The sequence below is a fragment of the Staurois parvus genome, unplaced genomic scaffold, assembly GCF_062004578.1.
Source record: "Staurois parvus isolate SC_StPar_1 unplaced genomic scaffold, SC_StPar_1.0 ptg000576l, whole genome shotgun sequence".
Taxonomy (NCBI): Eukaryota; Metazoa; Chordata; class Amphibia; order Anura; family Ranidae; genus Staurois; species Staurois parvus.
Window position 1 is genome coordinate 2,145,764 of NW_028318372.1, and position 18,636 is coordinate 2,164,399.

The 18,636-nt window shown below is 42.0% G+C and overlaps 1 protein-coding gene across 1 annotated transcript in view; it reads right to left on the reverse strand.

Moving 5' to 3' along the window:
* Positions 1 to 18,636, reverse strand: part of VPS50 (VPS50 subunit of EARP/GARPII complex) — a 308,344-nt gene that overhangs the window by 173,614 nt on the left and 116,094 nt on the right. The window contains exons 7-9 of the mRNA XM_089692114.1: positions 9,560 to 9,677; positions 9,438 to 9,473; positions 55 to 137 (exon numbers count right to left, since the gene is read on the reverse strand). Of these exons, the coding sequence (XP_089548240.1) occupies positions 55 to 137; positions 9,438 to 9,473; positions 9,560 to 9,677 (237 nt within the window). The remainder of the gene's footprint in view (positions 1 to 54; positions 138 to 9,437; positions 9,474 to 9,559; positions 9,678 to 18,636) is intronic.

Genomic DNA, 18,636 nt, shown 5'->3' on the forward strand with positions numbered 1-18,636 from the left:
AAAACATCACTTTACTACAGTTAAGTATTGTTGAACCCAAAAAGAAACCCTCACCTTATACAGCTGTAGTGTTTAAAAGTACTTGCTGCTTTCTGACACTCCAGGCACAGTTGAATGGCTCCCGGGTAATCTTCCTCCTACAAAGACAACACATAAAGCTATCAAGATCCTGCACAGCAATGTGAATTGTTTCTGTCTTATAGACCTTAAATAGGTAGTAACCCCCTCCCCCCTCCCCCAGACAAAAAACACATGGGCCCCACTTGCAGGTTTAGGTCATAATGTAAATAACACAACGTTTTGTACATGGCAGAGGATTTTTAAAAACTTGGTCAATTCTGGCATTCCTCTCCTAAAAACATTTTTTTTCCTAGAAAACGATTAGCACCATCAAACATATATAATTTTTTTTCAGCAGAGGACCTAGAGAATAAAATGGTGGGCATTTCATATTTTTATGTCACATGATACTTGCACAGCGGTTTTTCAAATGCAATTTGTTCAGAAAAAAAATACACTTTAATGGATTGTAGCCTCCCTAGCGGTCTGATTATGTCAGTATTTCTGTGCTCAAAGCGGTACATTTTTTGCATGGAAATATGTCGTTTTTTTATTGTAGGCCTGTAATTCTTAGGAATAACTCACTGAAATCTGTCCGAACAAGAGTCTAGTAAACATCCCGGGTATGTTAAAATTTTAAACACAAAATCATAAATTATAATTTAATAAATAATTATAAAAAATAATAATATAATAATAATACATTTAATTCCATAATGTAATCAAACCAAATCACTGAAATTTGAAATAGAGCGCCAAGTTCGCACATCACTGAGCAAAGTCGCAGAATCGTTTTCAGTGTCTGATGACGAATTTCCCCCACGAATCATTATCACTCAATTCTGCAAGTGGTTCTGATTTACTATCGCTGTTCTCTAGCCGGTCTAAAACCGCTTTTGACCTAAAGGGACGCTTTTTGGACGCCATGGACGTTTCTCAGTTTCCAGGCAGAAAGAACAGTAAAAATGCAGGCAGGGCGCCGGACAAAGCACTCGGGACAAAATGTATGTGAAATGGTTTGATACAGGAATGTTATACTATGTGATTTTAGTGTATTTAGTGAATGTCACTTTTTAAAATATTTAAATTTCCCACCAGTTCCGTCCCCCGTACGTCCCGACGTCGCAGGGAACGGAACCCGGAAGACGGATGTTGGCATCAGCCGGAGGAGATGGTCGGGAATGCTGCAGGAGGGACATCGCGGGAGCGAAGAACAAGGTAAGTGATCGAGGGATCCCGGAGCAACGCTGCATGGTATTCCAGAGTGTAGCTCGGGGTTACCGCTTCTGGTGCTGAAACTTTACCCCGAACTACACTCGGGAATACCTCCAGGGGCGTTAATGCACACAAACACAATATAGTACCCAATTGTTTGATACAATATAAAAGATGATGTTACACCGGGAATTGCCAGAAAGAAGCCTTTACAGCACCAATGCCACAAAAATCCAGAGTTACAATATGCCAGACAACTCCTTGATATGCCTCACCGCGTTTTTTTGTGGCAATGGCACAGTAGAGGCTTCTTTCAAGCACCACGATCATGCAGCTCATTTTTGTCATATTGTGCTCCTTGAAACAACCACACTGTCTTTTTCCAAAGCAACCAGTATTTCTTCTGAGTTTACCTGTGGGTTTTTCTTTGTATTCTGAACAATTCTTCTGGCAGTTATGGCTGCAATCTTTCTTGGTCTATCTGACCTTGGCTTGTTATCAAGGCATCCCTGAACTTTGCACTTCTTACTAAGTGATTTAATAATACTGACTGACATATTCAAGGCTCTGGATATCTTTTTATATCCTTTTCCATCTTCACAAAGTTCCAGTACCTTGTTACGCAGGTCTTTTGAAAGTTCTTTTCTGATCCCCATGGCTCAGTATCTAGCCCACTCAGTGCATCCATGTGAGAGCTAACAAACTCAAATGACTATTTATACATAGACACAAATAGCAATTTAAAAAGTCACAGATTTGGAAAATTAACCTTCAATTGCCATTTTAACCCGTGTGTGCCACTTTGTGTGTCTGTACCAAGGCCAAGCATTCCAGGGGAGGGAAACTTTTGATCAGAGCCATTTGGGCGACTTCTGTTATCATTATGATATAAAAAGGAGCCAAACAACTATGTGACAATAAATTACTTCACATGATCACGATCCTTAAATAAAAGACAGTTTTTTGGCACGATCAGTCATTTTCAATATCAATGCCAAATGGATTACGATTTCTGCCAGGGTATGCAAACTTTTGAGCACAATTATATTCATTACAGGTACTTGTATAGCGCTGACAATTTACACAGCATTTACATATACAGTCATGGCCGAAATTGTTGGCACCCTTGATATTTTTCCTGAAAATCAAGTATTTCACACAAAAAAGGTATTGCATTAACACATGTTTTGCTATACACATGTTTATTCCCTTTGTATGTATTGGAACAAATATAAAACAGAGGCAGAAAAGCAAATATGACATAATGTCACACAAAACCCCAAAAATGGGCTGGACAAAAGTATTGGCACCCTTAACTTAATATTTGGTTGCACACCCTTTGGAAAACATAACTGAAATCAGTCGCTTCCTATAACCATCAATAAGCTTCTGACACCTCTCACCCGGAATTTTGGACCACTCTTCCTTTGCAAACAGCTCCAGGTCTCTCTTATTGGAAGGACACCTTTTCCCAACAGCAATTTTAAGATCTCTCCACAGGTGTTCAATGGGATTTAGATCTGGGCTCATTGCTGGCCACTTCAGAACTCTCCAGCGCTTCTTTGCCATCCATTTCTGAGTGCTTTTTGACGTATGTTTGGGGTCATTGTCCTGCTGGAAGACCCAGGATCTTGGACGCAAACCCAGCTTTCTGACACTGGGCCCTACAGTGCGACCCAAAATCCTTTGGTAATCCTCAGATTTCATGATGCCTTGCACACAGTCAAGGCACCCAGTGCCAGAGGCAGCAAAACAACCCCAAAACATCATTGAACCTCCACCATATTTTACCGTAGGTACTGTGTTTTGTTCTTTGTAGGCCTCATTCCGTTTTCGGTAAACAGTAGAATGATGTGCTTTACCGAAAAGCTCTATCTTGGTCTCATCTGTCCACAAGACGTTTTCCCAGAAGGCTTTTGGCTTACTCAAGTACATTTTGGCAAACTGTAGTCTTGCTTTTTTATGTCTCTGTGTCAGCAGTGGGGTCCTCCTGGGTCTCCTGCCATAGCGTTTCATTTCATTTAAATGTCGACGGATAGTTCGCGCTGACACTGATGCTCCCTGAGCCTGCAGGACAGCTTGAATGTCTTTGGAACATGTTTGGGGCTGCTTATCCACCATCCGGACTATTCTGCGTTGCAATCTTTCATCAATTTTCCTCATCCGTCCACGACCAGGGAGATTAGCTACAGTGCCATGGGTTGCAAACTTCTTGATAATGTTGCGCACTGTGGACAAAGGCAAATCTAGTTCTCTGGAGATGGACTTGTAACCTTGAGATTGTTGATATTTTGCCACAATTTTGGTTCTCAGGTCCTCAGACAGTTCTCGTCTCCTCTTTCTGTTGTCCATGCTTAGTGTGGCACAGACAGACACACAATGCAAAGGTTAAGTGAACGTCTCTCCTTTTTATCTGCTTTCAGGTGTGATTTCTATATTGCCCACACCTGTTACTTGCCCCAGGTGAGTTTACAGGAGCATCACATGCTTGTAACATTCTTATTTATCCGCAGTTGTGAAAGGGTGCCAATACTTTTGTCCAGCCCATTTTTGGAGGTTTGTGTGACATTATGTCGAATTTGCTTTCTTTCCTCCCTTTTTTTGTTTTGTCCCAATACACACAAAGGGAATAAACATGTGTATAGCAAAACATGTGTTAATGCAATACGTTTCGTGAGAAATACATGATTTCCTGGAGAAATATCAAGGGTGCCAACAATTTCGGCCATGACTGTATATTGTATATTCACATCAGTCTCTGCCCTCAAGGGGCTTACAATCTAGGATCCCTAACTCACATTCAGGCCCAGCTCACATCTGGGCGTTTGTGATCTCAAGCAGAATCGATGCAATTCTCTGCGAATGACAATTTGCACCACATGTGTTCTGGTGCCATTCATCTTCAATGCCACCAAAAACACGTTGCAGTTTTGCTGAGATAAATCATGTTGCAATCAAGCCAAACCCCATCATGATTAGCTTGTCACCCATCATGATTAGCTTGTCAGGAGCAGGAGCTTATTTTGGACAATACGCTTTCCACAGTGCGGTTTGGCGTGATTGCAGCGTGATTTATCGTGTGACAATTGCAAAACTGCACCAGGTTTTGTTGCCATTGAAAATGAATGGCAAGTAAAGAGTGAGGAAGCGAGCGGGCAAGTAAAGAGTGAGGAAGCCTTGTGATTTGTCATTTTTGCAGAGTGCTTTGGGATCATGGGCAGAATCGCAGTAATTCTGCCCAAGATCGCAAACACCTAGATGTGATTGGGAACTCATACATACACATACTAGGGCCAGTAAAGACAGGAGCCAATTAACCTACCAGCATGTCTATACAGTGTGGGAGGAAACCTACACAAATACAGGGAGAACATGAAAACTCCATGAAGGTAGTGCCATGGTTGGAACGACACTAGTGCTGCCAGGTAGAAGTGTTACCCACTTAGCCTCTGTAATTTTGTCCATCCAGTCTTGTGATCCACACACCCCTGGCCACTGCATAGCCAGTCATGTGATACAGCTATTTCAAATGTCAGCTCTGCAGCTTGCAGAGAAAATAGTGGTGTCACCTGCCTGGCTATGCCAAGGTATAGAAATATATAAATCGTAGACTGACTGAACCAATTAAATATTATTATATTATACAGGATTTATATAGTGCCAACAGTCTGCACAGCACTTCACAATATAGGGAGAAAGTACAATTACAGTACAATACAGACGGAATGGGAGGACCTTGCTCATGAAGCTTACAATCTAATGGGAGGACGAGGTGGTACAAAAGGTAAAAGCTATGGGGAATAACAAAAGCTGTGGAGAAAATACCTTGGCAACATTTTATTCTGCGATCGATTCATGAATGAGGTGAACACAGCTTATATCAGATCCGGAAAATGGCAGAAAAGCGCACTCACCGACCGCGCATAGGAAATGCGCATGTGTGTATCAAATCCCACAGATGTCGTTATCCTCCAGGAAGGGATTTGTGGGATTTGATACACACATGTGCATTTCCTATGCGCGGTCGGTGAGTGCGCATTTCTGCCTTTTTCCGGATCTGATATAAGCGGTGTTCACCTCATTCATGAATCGATCGCAGGATTTTATGAACATTTATCTTTGATCGAACTATTTAGATTGTATTTCGCAGAATTTTATATTGTGTTATTTAGCGCTGTACTTTACTCATTTTTCTTTATCAGAGGTGGTTGTGATCATCTTTAGTGCTTTAAGCTGCTTATTTGACAATTTAATAGTAGCGCTCACTTTGTTTCATATCAAGCATTTTATTCTGTTGTTGGAGTTCCACTTTAATTACTAAAATGACAGGCGAGCGGGCAAGTAAAGAGTGAGGAAGCCTTGTCCCAAGGTAAATATGGCAATAATAACTCAAGCTGCACACGGACAGAAAATAAACACTGGCTTTCCTTTACAGCTGCATAGCAATGTGGATTCACGGAGGACTTCATTGCACGAGCACACAAACATCCATCAATGGCAATCCCGGCTATATATTGCAGCGAAACTGGTGTAAAATTGAATCAAAGTCTTTCCTGGGTGTATGTTTCGCTGAATGATGAAAAGGGGGGGGTGGGGGGTGGAAGAAAACTAATCACAGAGGTATTCTGAAATACAGTGCTAAGGCTGAACAACCAAATAAAACTCAAATGCACAACCATATAAAACCCAGCTTAGAAATAAATCCCCTTTACTGTTATTGTAACAGCAAAACCTTAACTCAAGATTCTGGAATGAAATGATTTACACAGCCAGGCTCTAAGTCCTGGAGATCTGCAATATACGGTTGGCTCATTGCAGACACTTCATGAAGAGCAAGTTATACAAGGACTATGAAAAACATTCATCGGAACTGGAAAAACAAATACCACTTATAGAGAAAAATGGACACAGCCACTGCTTCCAGATTTACTGGGTACACAGCCCCCAAACACACATTGTCCACGCTTGGGGCCGTGAATCTGCACGGATATTAAACTGGGAGTAGTGGCAGTGTCCATGCAGCCACTGTGTTCCAACTGACATGAATAGGAGTGCCTGCAAAAGGATGCATGAAACTCCTGTGCATTCCTTTGGGGGTAAAGCCATTCAAAGCGCAGGATTTATACAGCTTGTCTGAGCTTTCAGAAGACAGGAGGCAGGGAGCTGAAGTTACCCACTATAGATCTCAGTGAGAAAAGCTGAAAGCTGATTTGGAGGAAGAGAGACACCCCTCATCACACAGTACACAGGAACAGACTGAGGCTGTCAATAGCAGGCTGTGTGCTGGAGGTCCTTTCCCTGTCACCAAGTTTTCTCTTGGTGTCAGGAAAGCTTGTCAGAAGTGGCTGATAGCAGAGCAATGAGGCAGCAGACAGAGATGACGCTTAGTGCTCTAGCTTGAGACAAGTACACACTATAGAGGGATATCCTTTGTTCATATTCCATGTCTGAGGTTTACAACTACTTTAAGTATAGGAGCAGGTTTAAGTACAGTTAGGATTTTCACTTTACCAGTCACAATGTTTCATCTGATCCGTGTGTGTGTGTGTATATATACAGTCATGGCCGAAATTGTTGGCACCCTTGATATTTTTCCTGAAAATCAAGTATTTCACACAAAAAAGGTATTGCATTAACACATGTTTTGCTATACACATGTTTATTCCCTTTGTATGTATTGGAACAAATATAAAACAGAGGCAGAAAAGCAAATATGACATAATGTCACACAAAACCCCAAAAATGGGCTGGACAAAAGTATTGGCACCCTTAACTTAATATTTGGTTGCACACCCTTTGGAAAACATAACTGAAATCAGTCGCTTCCTATAACCATCAATAAGCTTCTGACACCTCTCACCCGGAATTTTGGACCACTCTTCCTTTGCAAACAGCTCCAGGTCTCTCTTATTGGAAGGACACCTTTTCCCAACAGCAATTTTAAGATCTCTCCACAGGTGTTCAATGGGATTTAGATCTGGGCTCATTGCTGGCCACTTCAGAACTCTCCAGCGCTTCTTTGCCATCCATTTCTGAGTGCTTTTTGACGTATGTTTGGGGTCATTGTCCTGCTGGAAGACCCAGGATCTTGGACGCAAACCCAGCTTTCTGACACTGGGCCCTACAGTGTGACCCAAAATCCTTTGGTAATCCTCAGATTTCATGATGCCTTGCACACAGTCAAGGCACCCAGTGCCAGAGGCAGCAAAACAACCCCAAAACATCATTGAACCTCCACCATATTTTACCGTAGGTACTGTGTTTTGTTCTTTGTAGGCCTCATTCCGTTTTCGGTAAACAGTAGAATGATGTGCTTTACCGAAAAGCTCTATCTTGGTCTCATCTGTCCACAAGACGTTTTCCCAGAAGGCTTTTGGCTTACTCAAGTACATTTTGGCAAACTGTAGTCTTGCTTTTTTATGTCTCTGTGTCAGCAGTGGGGTCCTCCTGGGTCTCCTGCCATAGCGTTTCATTTCATTTAAATGTCGACGGATAGTTCGCGCTGACACTGATGCTCCCTGAGCCTGCAGGACAGCTTGAATGTCTTTGGAACATGTTTGGGGCTGCTTATCCACCATCCGGACTATTCTGCGTTGCAATCTTTCATCAATTTTCCTCATCCGTCCACGACCAGGGAGATTAGCTACAGTGCCATGGGTTGCAAACTTCTTGATAATGTTGCGCACTGTGGACAAAGGCAAATCTAGTTCTCTGGAGATGGACTTGTAACCTTGAGATTGTTGATATTTTGCCACAATTTTGGTTCTCAGGTCCTCAGACAGTTCTCGTCTCCTCTTTCTGTTGTCCATGCTTAGTGTGGCACAGACAGACACACAATGCAAAGGTTAAGTGAACGTCTCTCCTTTTTATCTGCTTTCAGGTGTGATTTCTATATTGCCCACACCTGTTACTTGCCCCAGGTGAGTTTACAGGAGCATCACATGCTTGTAACATTCTTATTTATCCGCAGTTGTGAAAGGGTGCCAATACTTTTGTCCAGCCCATTTTTGGAGGTTTGTGTGACATTATGTCGAATTTGCTTTCTTTCCTCCCTTTTTTTGTTTTGTCCCAATACACACAAAGGGAATAAACATGTGTATAGCAAAACATGTGTTAATGCAATACGTTTCGTGAGAAATACATGATTTCCTGGAGAAATATCAAGGGTGCCAACAATTTCGGCCATGACTGTATATAGTTCCCTTTTAAAGCCCAAATGAAGGCTACATTTTTCTCAAAAATGTGCCCCAGCCCTTGTTTTGTTTTTTGTATAAATAATACACCCTCATGCTGAAATACTTACCTTCAATCCAGAATTGTCTTGTGGAGTACCTCTTCTTTATCACAAGATGTCCTCAATTTGCACCACTCAACATGGAAGACTGAGGACTCTACTGTGAATGTAGGGATCCATGGCCATTTGGCTGGAGGGTGTGGAGCAGTCTAGGACCCTTCGGTTGGGGGAAAAAGTGTGAAACCTGGAGTAGGGCTTTGGGCCCCATTCATACTAGGGAATGTGGCCATCACCGATTGCATGTGAGACCCCCAGTGGGGGATCCCAGCAATAACATGCGGGAGGCAGCACCATTTATATCGCTGAGAAGCTCACAACTCCTGCAGCTAAATCAGGGCCGCTTGCATGTAATCAATCATGGAGCAATCACCTGCAAGTGATCTACCCTGGATGTAAACTGTGCCTAGAGCCAAGCACCCACAGGTAATCAATGAGTGATTACATGTGAGCAACAGTGATTAGCTGCAGGGGATGTTAGCCTCTCAATGATTTTAATGGGGCTGCCTCCCGCACCTAAATGCCAGGACCTCTGCTAGGGTTCTCACAAGTAATTGGTGATGGTTCCGTCACCAAATATAAATGGGGCCTCAATATCATAAGATCAAACGACCAAAAAAAAAAAAGTGGAGTTTACCTCTAAAAAAAGGTTGAAAGAGAAGGTTTAAACTATGTACGGTCTCCCTCCATAATGTAAAGCGCTGAGCAAACTGTTGGCGCTATATATGTCCTGTATAATAATAATATTTTTAAAAAAATACACACAGTATTAAAGACGACATTTTAAAAGGGCAATTTATCCAAAAAATATGTGTTACTCTTAACCCACAGGTTCACAGTCATCCCAGAAAAAAAAATGTACTGTATTTACCTCCAGCATCTCACTGAGGCGTACATCAGTTCTTTGCTGAGTGGAGAAAAGAAAATGAAAGGTCAAGTACTATACAACTATAAATGCACAAAAAACACGATGAAGATGTCAGTGGACATTACCAGGGTTTTAATTGTTCTCAGAGACTTTAACAGGCCAATCAATAGCTGACGTTTTCTTTGGTTTGCCAGAAGTCCTAGGCTGGCTTCTGTAAATCCTTCCTTTGCCGTATTTAAATGTCTATAAAACAGAAAATATAATCCCCAGTTACAAGAATGCCATAAGATTGCAGGACACAAAAATTATTAGGAACACAAATTTTCCATAATTATGCAAAAAGTATAGAACTACATAAGAATTTTATTGAAAGTGCATTCAAACCAAAAAACGGAAAATATGGCATCTTACCAGTCCTTAAGTGTGGCAGCATATTTTGTTGTTTTTATTTATCCCCATTTGATCCTGGCAATAAAACTTCCTGCACTAGGGTGACAACACTCTCTGTACTGTATCTGTGGAGGAGGAGCAGCAGCATTGTCCCCCTAGGCTGCTTTCCTGATTTTTCTGGACTACCAACACCTCTCCATTTCATCTCATTTGCAGGATGGGGGTTATAGATGGCAGAAAACAGCTTGGAAAGTTAATGGCATTATTTATGATAACAGTTCAGTGCACAAACTTTTCAAGGGCACTGATTTTCCATCAAAGGTCCACAGGTATTTTTCTATACTTGTAAAAACGTATTTAGCCTGAAAAAAAAAAAGAAATGCCACTATCCTATCCAAAGGCCACTAATCTGCAGTGTATTTCTCTTTTGTTCCGAGGATTAGATAGACTTCACTATAAAGTCTTCTTGAAATGTCCTGCCTATAGGCAGTCAGCACAAAATGTCTGTCATTACATAGTTACATAGTTAGTCTGGCTGAAAAAAACACAAAAGTCCATCCAGTTCAACTATAGAAAAAAAAAGTCCTATACCCACAGCTGATCCAGAGGAAGGCAAAATCCCCCGAGAGGCAATCGAATATTCCCTGGATCAACTTTACCCATAAATGTTATATCCAGTTATATTCTGTGTATCTAAGAAAGAATCCAGGACTTTTTTTATGCAATCCACTAAGCTTGCCAGAACCAACTCTTGAGGGAGTCTATTACACATTTTCACAGCTCTTACTGTGAAGAAACCTTTCCGTGTTTGGAGACATTTCTTTTCCTCCAGACGTAAAGAGTGCCCCCTTGTCCTCTGTGATGACCTCAGGGTGAATAACTCTACACCGAGTTCACTATATGAACCACTGATGTATTATACATGGAGATCATATCCCCCCTTATGTATTATACATGGAGATCATATCCCCCCTTATGTATTATACATGGAGATCATATCCCCCCTTATGTATTATACATGGAGATCATATCCCCGTTATGTATTACACATGGAGATCATATCCCCCCTTATGTATTATACATGGAGATCATATCCCCCCTTATGTATTATACATGGTGATCATATCCCCCCTTATGTATTATACATGGAGATCATATCCCCCCTTATGTATTATACATGGAGATCATATCCCCCCTTATGTATTATACATGGAGATCATATCCCCCCTTATGTATTACACATGGAGATCATATCCCCCCTTATGTATTACACATGGAGATCATATCCCCCTTATGTATTATACATGGTGAGCATATCCCCCCTTATGTATTATACATGGTGATCATATCCCCCCTTATGTATTATACATGGTGATCATATCCCCCCTTATGTATTATACATGGTGATCATATCCCCCCTTATGTATTATACATGGAGATCATACCCCCCTTATGTATTATACATGGAGATCATATCCCCCCTTATGTATTATACATGCTGATCATATCCCCCCTTATGTATTATACATGGAGATCATATCCCCCCCTTATGTATTATACATGGAGATCATATCCTCCCCTTATGTATTATACATGGAGATCATATCCCCCCCTTATGTATTATACATGGAGATCATATCCCCCTTATGTATTATACATGGAGATCATATCCCCCCCTTATGTATTATACATGGAGATCATATCCCCCCTTAATCTCCTCTTCTCAAAAGAGAATAAATTCAGTTCCTCTAATCTTTCCTCATAGCTGATCTCCTCCATGCCTCTTATCAGTTTGGTTGCCCTTCTCTGTACTTTCTCCAGTTCCCCAATGTTCTTTTTGTGAATTGGTGCCCAAAACGAACTGCATATTCCAGATGAGGTGTTACTAATGATTTGTACCGGGGGAAATGATATCTCTCTCTCTGGAGTCTATACCTCTTTTAACACAAGAGAGGATTTTGCTTGCTTTAGAAACCGCAGCTTGGCATTGCATGCTGTTATTAAGCTTGTGATCTACTAGAACTCCCAGATCCTTCTCCACCATTGACCCCCCCCCAGTTGTACCCCCCCCAGTATGTATGATGCATTCATATTCTTAGCCCCCAAGTGGAGAACCTTACATTTATCAACATTAAACCTCATTTGCCACATAGTTGCCCAATTACACAGAGCATTGAGGTCGGCTTGTAAGTTGGAGACATCCTGTAAGGACGTTATTCCACGGCACAGCTTGGTGTCATCTGCAAAGACTGAAATGGGATTTATAATCCCAGACCCTATATTGTTTATAAATATATTAAAAAGTAAGGGTCCCAACACTGAACCTTGGGGTACACCACTGACAACCCCAGACCAATCAGAGTATGAATCATTAACCACTACTCTTTGAATATGATCTTTTAGCCAGTTTTCTATCCATTTACATACAGATTTTTCCAAGCCTGTAGACTTTACCTTACACATTAGCCGTGTGTGGGGAACTGTGTCAAACGCTTTTGCAAAATCCAAGTATACTACATCCACCTCCACCCCTCTGTCCAAGTATACCACGTCCACCGCCACCCCTCTGTCCAAGTATACCACATCCACAGTCACCCCTCTGTCAAAGTATACCACATCCACTGCCACCCCTCTGTCCAAGTATAACCACGTCTACCGCCACCCCTCTGTCCAAGGTTTTGGTCACCTCCTCATAAAAAGAAATCAGATTTGTTTGACAACTTCTGTCTTTCATGAATCCATGCTGTCTGTTGCTTAAAATAGTTTTTTCCAGCAAGAACTCATCTCCAGTCAGGTCCATAAATATTGGGACATCGACACAATTCTAACATTTTTGGCTCTATACACCACCACAATGGATTTGAAATGAAACGAACAAGATGTGCTTTAACTGCAGACTGTCAGCTTTAATTTGAGGGTATTTACATCCAAATCAGGTGAACGGTGTAGGAATTACAACAGTTTGCATATGTGCCTCCCACTTGTTAAGGGACCAAAAGTAATGGCACAGAATAATAATCATAAATCAAACTTTCACTTTTTAATACTTGGTTGCAAATCCTTTGCAGTCAATTACAGCCTGAAGTCTGGAACGCATAGACATCACCAGACGCTGGGTTTCATCCCTGGTGATGCTCTGCCAGGCCTCTACTGCAACTGTCTTCAGTTCCTGCTTGTTCTTGGGGCATTTTCCCTTCAGTTTTGTCTTCAGCAAGTGAAATGCATGCTCAATCGGATTCAGGTCAGGTCAGTATGCTTTGGGTCATTGTCCATCTGCACTGTGAAGCGGCGTCCAATGAGTTGTGAAGCATTTGGCTGAATATGAGCAGATAATATTGCCCGAAACACTTCAGAATTCATCCTGCTGCTTTTGTCAGCAGTCACATCATCAATAAATACAAGAGAACCAGTTCCATTGGCAGCCATACATGCCCACGCCATGACACTACCACCACCATGCTTCACTGATGAGGTGGTATGCTTAGGATCATGAGCAGTTCCTTTCCTTCTCCATACTCTTCTCTTCCCATCACTCTGGTACAAGTTCATCTTGGTCTCATCTGTCCATAGGATGTTGTTCCAGAACTGTGAAGGCTTTTTTAGATGTCGTTTGGCAAACTCTAATCTGGCCTTCCTGTTTTTGAGGCTCACCAATGGTTTACATCTTGTGGTGAACCCTCTGTATTCACTCTGGTGAAGTCTTCTCTCGATTGCTGACTTTGACACACATACACCTACCTCCTGGAGAGTGTTCTTGATCTGGCCAACTGTTGTGAAGGGTGTTTTCTTCACCAGGGAAAGAATTCTTCGGTCATCCACCACAGTTGTTTTCCGTGGTCTTCCGGGTCTTTTGGTGTTGCTGAGCTCACCGATGCGTTCCTTCTTTTTAAGAATGTTCCAAACAGTTGTTTTGGCCACGCCTAATGTTTTTGCTCTCTCTGATGGGTTTGTTTTTTTTTTTCAGCCTAATGATGGCTTGCTTCACTGATCGTGACAGCTCTTTGGATCTCATCTTGAGAGTTGACAGCAACAGATTCCAAATGCAAATAGCACACTTGAAATGAACTCTGGACCTTTTATCTGCTCATTGTAATTGGGATAATGAGGGAATAACACACACCTGGCCATGGAACAGCTGAGAAGCCAATTGTCCCATTACTTTTGGTCCCTTAACAAGTGGGAGGCACATATGCAAACTGTTGTAATTCCTACACCGTTCACCTGATTTGGATGTAAATACCCTCAAATTAAAGTTGACAGTCTGCAGTTAAAGCACACCTTGTTCGTTTCATTTGAACTCCACTGTGGTGGTGTATAGAGCCAAAAATTTTAGAATTGTGTTGATGTCCCAATATTTATGGACCTGACTGTATGTGGTCTTTTATTAAACTCTCCAATATCTTCCCAACTATAGAAGTTAAACTAACAGTTCAATAATTACTAGGTAAAGATTTTGACCCCTTTTTAAATATTGGCACCACATTGGCCTTACGCCAATCCAGTGGTTCTATGCCAGTCATTAAAGAGTCCATAACAATTAGAAACAATGGCTTTGAAATGACAGAGCCCAATTCTTTAAGGGCCCGTGGGTGTATGCCATCCGGTCCAGGTGCTTTCTTCACCTTTATACTGTCTAAATATTTGTGGATCATATCAATTGTGAGCCAATGTGGATCATCTGGAGCTGTGCCAATACCATGCCCATTATGGACAAGAGCTCCCCCATGCTCCTTTGTATACACAGAGCTGAAGAAGGTATTAAATAAATTTGTCTTCTCTTTGTCCCCAGTCACCCACTCTAGATTATTTTGTAAAGGGCCTACATGCACAGACCAAACCTTTTTACTATTAAAATATTTGAAGAATTTTTTGGGGTTGGTCCTGCTATCTTTTGCAATCTGTCGTTCGTTTTCAATTTTTGCGGCCTTTATTTCGTTTTTGCATATTCTGTTATATTCTTTGTAATGTTTAAACAATGATAACGTTCCTTCATTTTTATATTTAATAAAAGCTCTTTTCTTATTATCTATAGCTTTCTTTAACTTTGCCCGTAAGCCACATCACCTTCAGACAAACTGGTGACTACCAAAATACTGATTCAGTTCTGAGAGCAGGTGGCATTATACAGGGTAGAGTCAAGCTTTGCTATTTGCCAGTGTCCAATCACCTGGAGGTACAACATAGCCCAATGGTCTAAGAAGGATTTCAGGCCTTTCTGAGCACCCCATATTGTAAAAAAATAAAAAAATAGGTTGAAGAACCTGGAATCCATCACCTTATGTCTTGTCAACTAAATTCTCTAGAGGATTCTTGAATGGCACCCATCTGTAAGATGCCAAGAGTGCAGCTGGGTGCCAGTGACAACCACACATGCAAATTGCCAACAAATGGGAGAAGAGGAGGGCTGTGAACCTGGAAGAAATGGCAGTGAAGATGTCTGTGTTTGTGGACTGAGCAATGGGGATGGATCATCTGCCATTGCTGGAGGAGGGCAAACAGGCAGGTAAGTCTGCTGTAATTTGCAAGAATGCTGTGCCCACTTTCACTAAACCCCTGCAGGGGTCTGAATAGTACAGAGAAAAGTTCAATGGACAGCAGGCAGCAGCAGTAAGGGCAACCAAAGTTATTTCATTCACATTTCTCCATCTACGTTTGAGGATTGAGGGTGTGCTATTGTTAGGCACACTGTAATCCTTCAGGACTTTATATGTAGCAGCGAGAATCAGGCCAGCCCAAAACAACACAGCTTTATTGATGAAAGGCTTCAGGAAACCTCCAATTCCCGCAGTGTAGATTCAATAAAAGCTCACCTAGATTTTCCGCTTATTAACGGGCGTCCTGAAATTTACATCTCAAACGATTTGCCAAATCTATCAGCCTAAGAGACCTCTTGGATCAGAAAAATCTTCCATGGGCATTAATTCAATGTAGAACTGTGAAAGATTTTCACAATGACCCAGATTCTTCCTCTGTCAATCAAGACATCAATTGAACATTCAGACTGAAGATTTACATGTGAAATAAATAATACATTTAATATAGAGATTATTCTTTTGCTATTATTTGCATGTAAACACAAATTGGATTATATAAAGTGAAATTATGTGTTTGGGCTAAATATGTTGTTTATAAGTGTTAAAACATACTAACAAACATGATCTGCAAAGAGGGTTAGGCCGGTCATACATGGGTCGATTTTCAAACTACCTTTCGTTCGAAAATCAGACCTAAGAATAATCGGCCGATTTTCGCTCTGTTAGTGGGTCAATGGCAGCGGACGATTTTTGTGGTTCCTCCCCATTTTGTTTATCGGGCATGCTGGAAAATTTGTGAAAAACAAACGATTTTCTAAATCATTGGTGGCACCATCGGATTACAGAACGAACGAAAAATCATTCGGAATTCGACCCATTCGGGCTGCTTAATGCAGGCCATAGACGGGTCGAACATCGGCCGATTTTTCTAACGATAAACGAAAAATAGGTCGTTTGTTAAGCCGACGTTACCACCAACGATTACAAAAATCGGCCGACTAAATCATAAAGTTCACCTCATATAACAGCCAAACTTCTGTTCCTTGCAGGTCACGGCTCATGCACAAATTTTTTTCCGTTAAACCGATCGGCCGATTTGGCCATCATTGCCACAAAAATCGTCCGTTTTCCGCAAATTTTCCAACATGATCGATAATCTAAAAGTGAAAAAAAAACAAAAACCGTCCGACCAATTAACCCACTAACAGTGCGAAAATCGGCCAATTTTTGACCCGTCTATGGCCAGCATTAGGTTCCATGAGATTTTTTTTTAAGATCAAAAAACACTAGAAAAAAACACTGGTAATAGCGTTTTTATGCAAGCGTTTAGAAGCGCTAGTGTTTTATTAGTGTTTTTACAATATATGAAGGATTTTTTTTTTTTAAAAGCTGGAAAAACCTGTTAGGAGCATTTTATGCCGGCCATACATGGGTCGAAATTCGACTGATTTTTCATCTGAAAATCGTACCGAAGAATAATCAGCTGATTTTCACTCTGTTAGTGGGTCAATGGCACCGGCTGATTTTCATGGTTCCTCCCATTATATGGGGTGAACTTTATGACTTGGTCGGCCGATTTTTAAAATCATTGATGGCACCATCGGATTACCGAGCGAACAACGTTTTTGATTTTTGGATGATAAATCGTTCGGAATTCAACCCATGTATGGCCTACATTAGTAGCAATTAGGAGAGTTCAGTGTTTATTTTTCCTGCTGAGAAAAACACTCCCAAAAAGTCTACAAAAACAAATTTTTTTTTCTGCTCCTAAACACTGAAGAATGAAAAATGCTAATATCCTAAAATATTGTGCATGAACACATAGGAAAACACTATTTAGATTCTAGGAGCTTAAAAAGAACACTAGTGTGCGTGGAGCCTTATACGTGCCTATTCTGGCCCCTGGATCTTCGCTCTGTTCAAGACACTTAGGGCCAATTCACACTGACTTGTCCTAAGATGTATAGAAAATAGATGTACATTTCCATCCATTATAGTCGTGCACTGAAATCTGTTGACATACATTTTTGACGTCCACTGACATGCACTTCTGCGTACGTAAAAGCGTACTGCATTTTCACAGGATATCTTGTGCATTGTGTTGACATCTGCTTGCATCCGCTTACATCCGTTGCACTAAAATGCATGCATGTTGAATTTTAGGGTAACACAGGTCAACACGTTTTGGTGTGAATAGGACACATTGGAAATTATTGTTTTTCAGATTTCCGTCCGAGTTTTACAGCTGCGCTCAATGCACTGGTGTGAATTGGCTCTTAAGAAATGCTTACGTTTGGCATTTCCACTTCTGTCTGATGCCTGCATCCCCCACCGCATGCTGTGGCTCTGTCCACCGACTACAGTATGTCACTGATGTGTCCTGTAGTGACACAGGGGCTGGCTGGAGGAAACACAGAGTGTGGAAGGGGACACTGGATGGGTGTGAGATGTGGAAGGAGACGCTAGATGGGTGTGAGATGTGGAAGGGGACTCTGGATGGGTGTGAGATGTGGAAGGGGACGCTGGATGGGTGTGAGATGTGGAAGGGGACACTGGATGGGTTTGAGATGTGGAAGGGGACACTGGATGGGTGTGAGATGTGAAAGGGGACTCTGGATGGGTGTGAGATGTGGAAGGGGACACTGGATGGGTGTGAGATGTGGAAGGGGACACTGGATGGGTGTGAGATGTGGAAGGGGACGCTGGATGGGTGTGAGATGTGAAAGGGGACTCTGGATGGGTGTGAGATGTGGAAGGGGACACTGGATGGGTGTGAGATGTGGAAGGGGACACTGGATGGGTGTGAGATGTGGAAGGGGACACTGGATGGGTGTGAGCTGTGGAAGGCGACACTGGATGGGTTTGAGATGTGGAAGGGGACACTGGATGGGTGTGAGATATGGAAGGGGACACTGGATGGGTTTGAGATGTGGAAGGGGACGCTGGATGGGTGTGAGATGTGGAAGGGGACGCTGGATGGGTGTGAGATGTGGAAGGGGAAGCTGGATGGGTGTGAGATGTGGAAGGGGAAGCTGGATGGGTTTGAGATGTGGAAGGGGACGCTGGATGGGTTTGAGATGTGGAAGGGGACGCTGGATGGTTTTGAGATGTGGAAGGGGACGCTGGATGGGTTTGAGATGTGGAAGGGGACGCTGGATGGTTTTGAGATGTGGAAGGGGACGCTGGATGGTTTTGAGATGTGGAAGGGGACGCTGGATGGGTGTGAGATGTGGAAGGGGACACTGGATGGGTGTGAGATGTGGAAGGGGACACTGGAT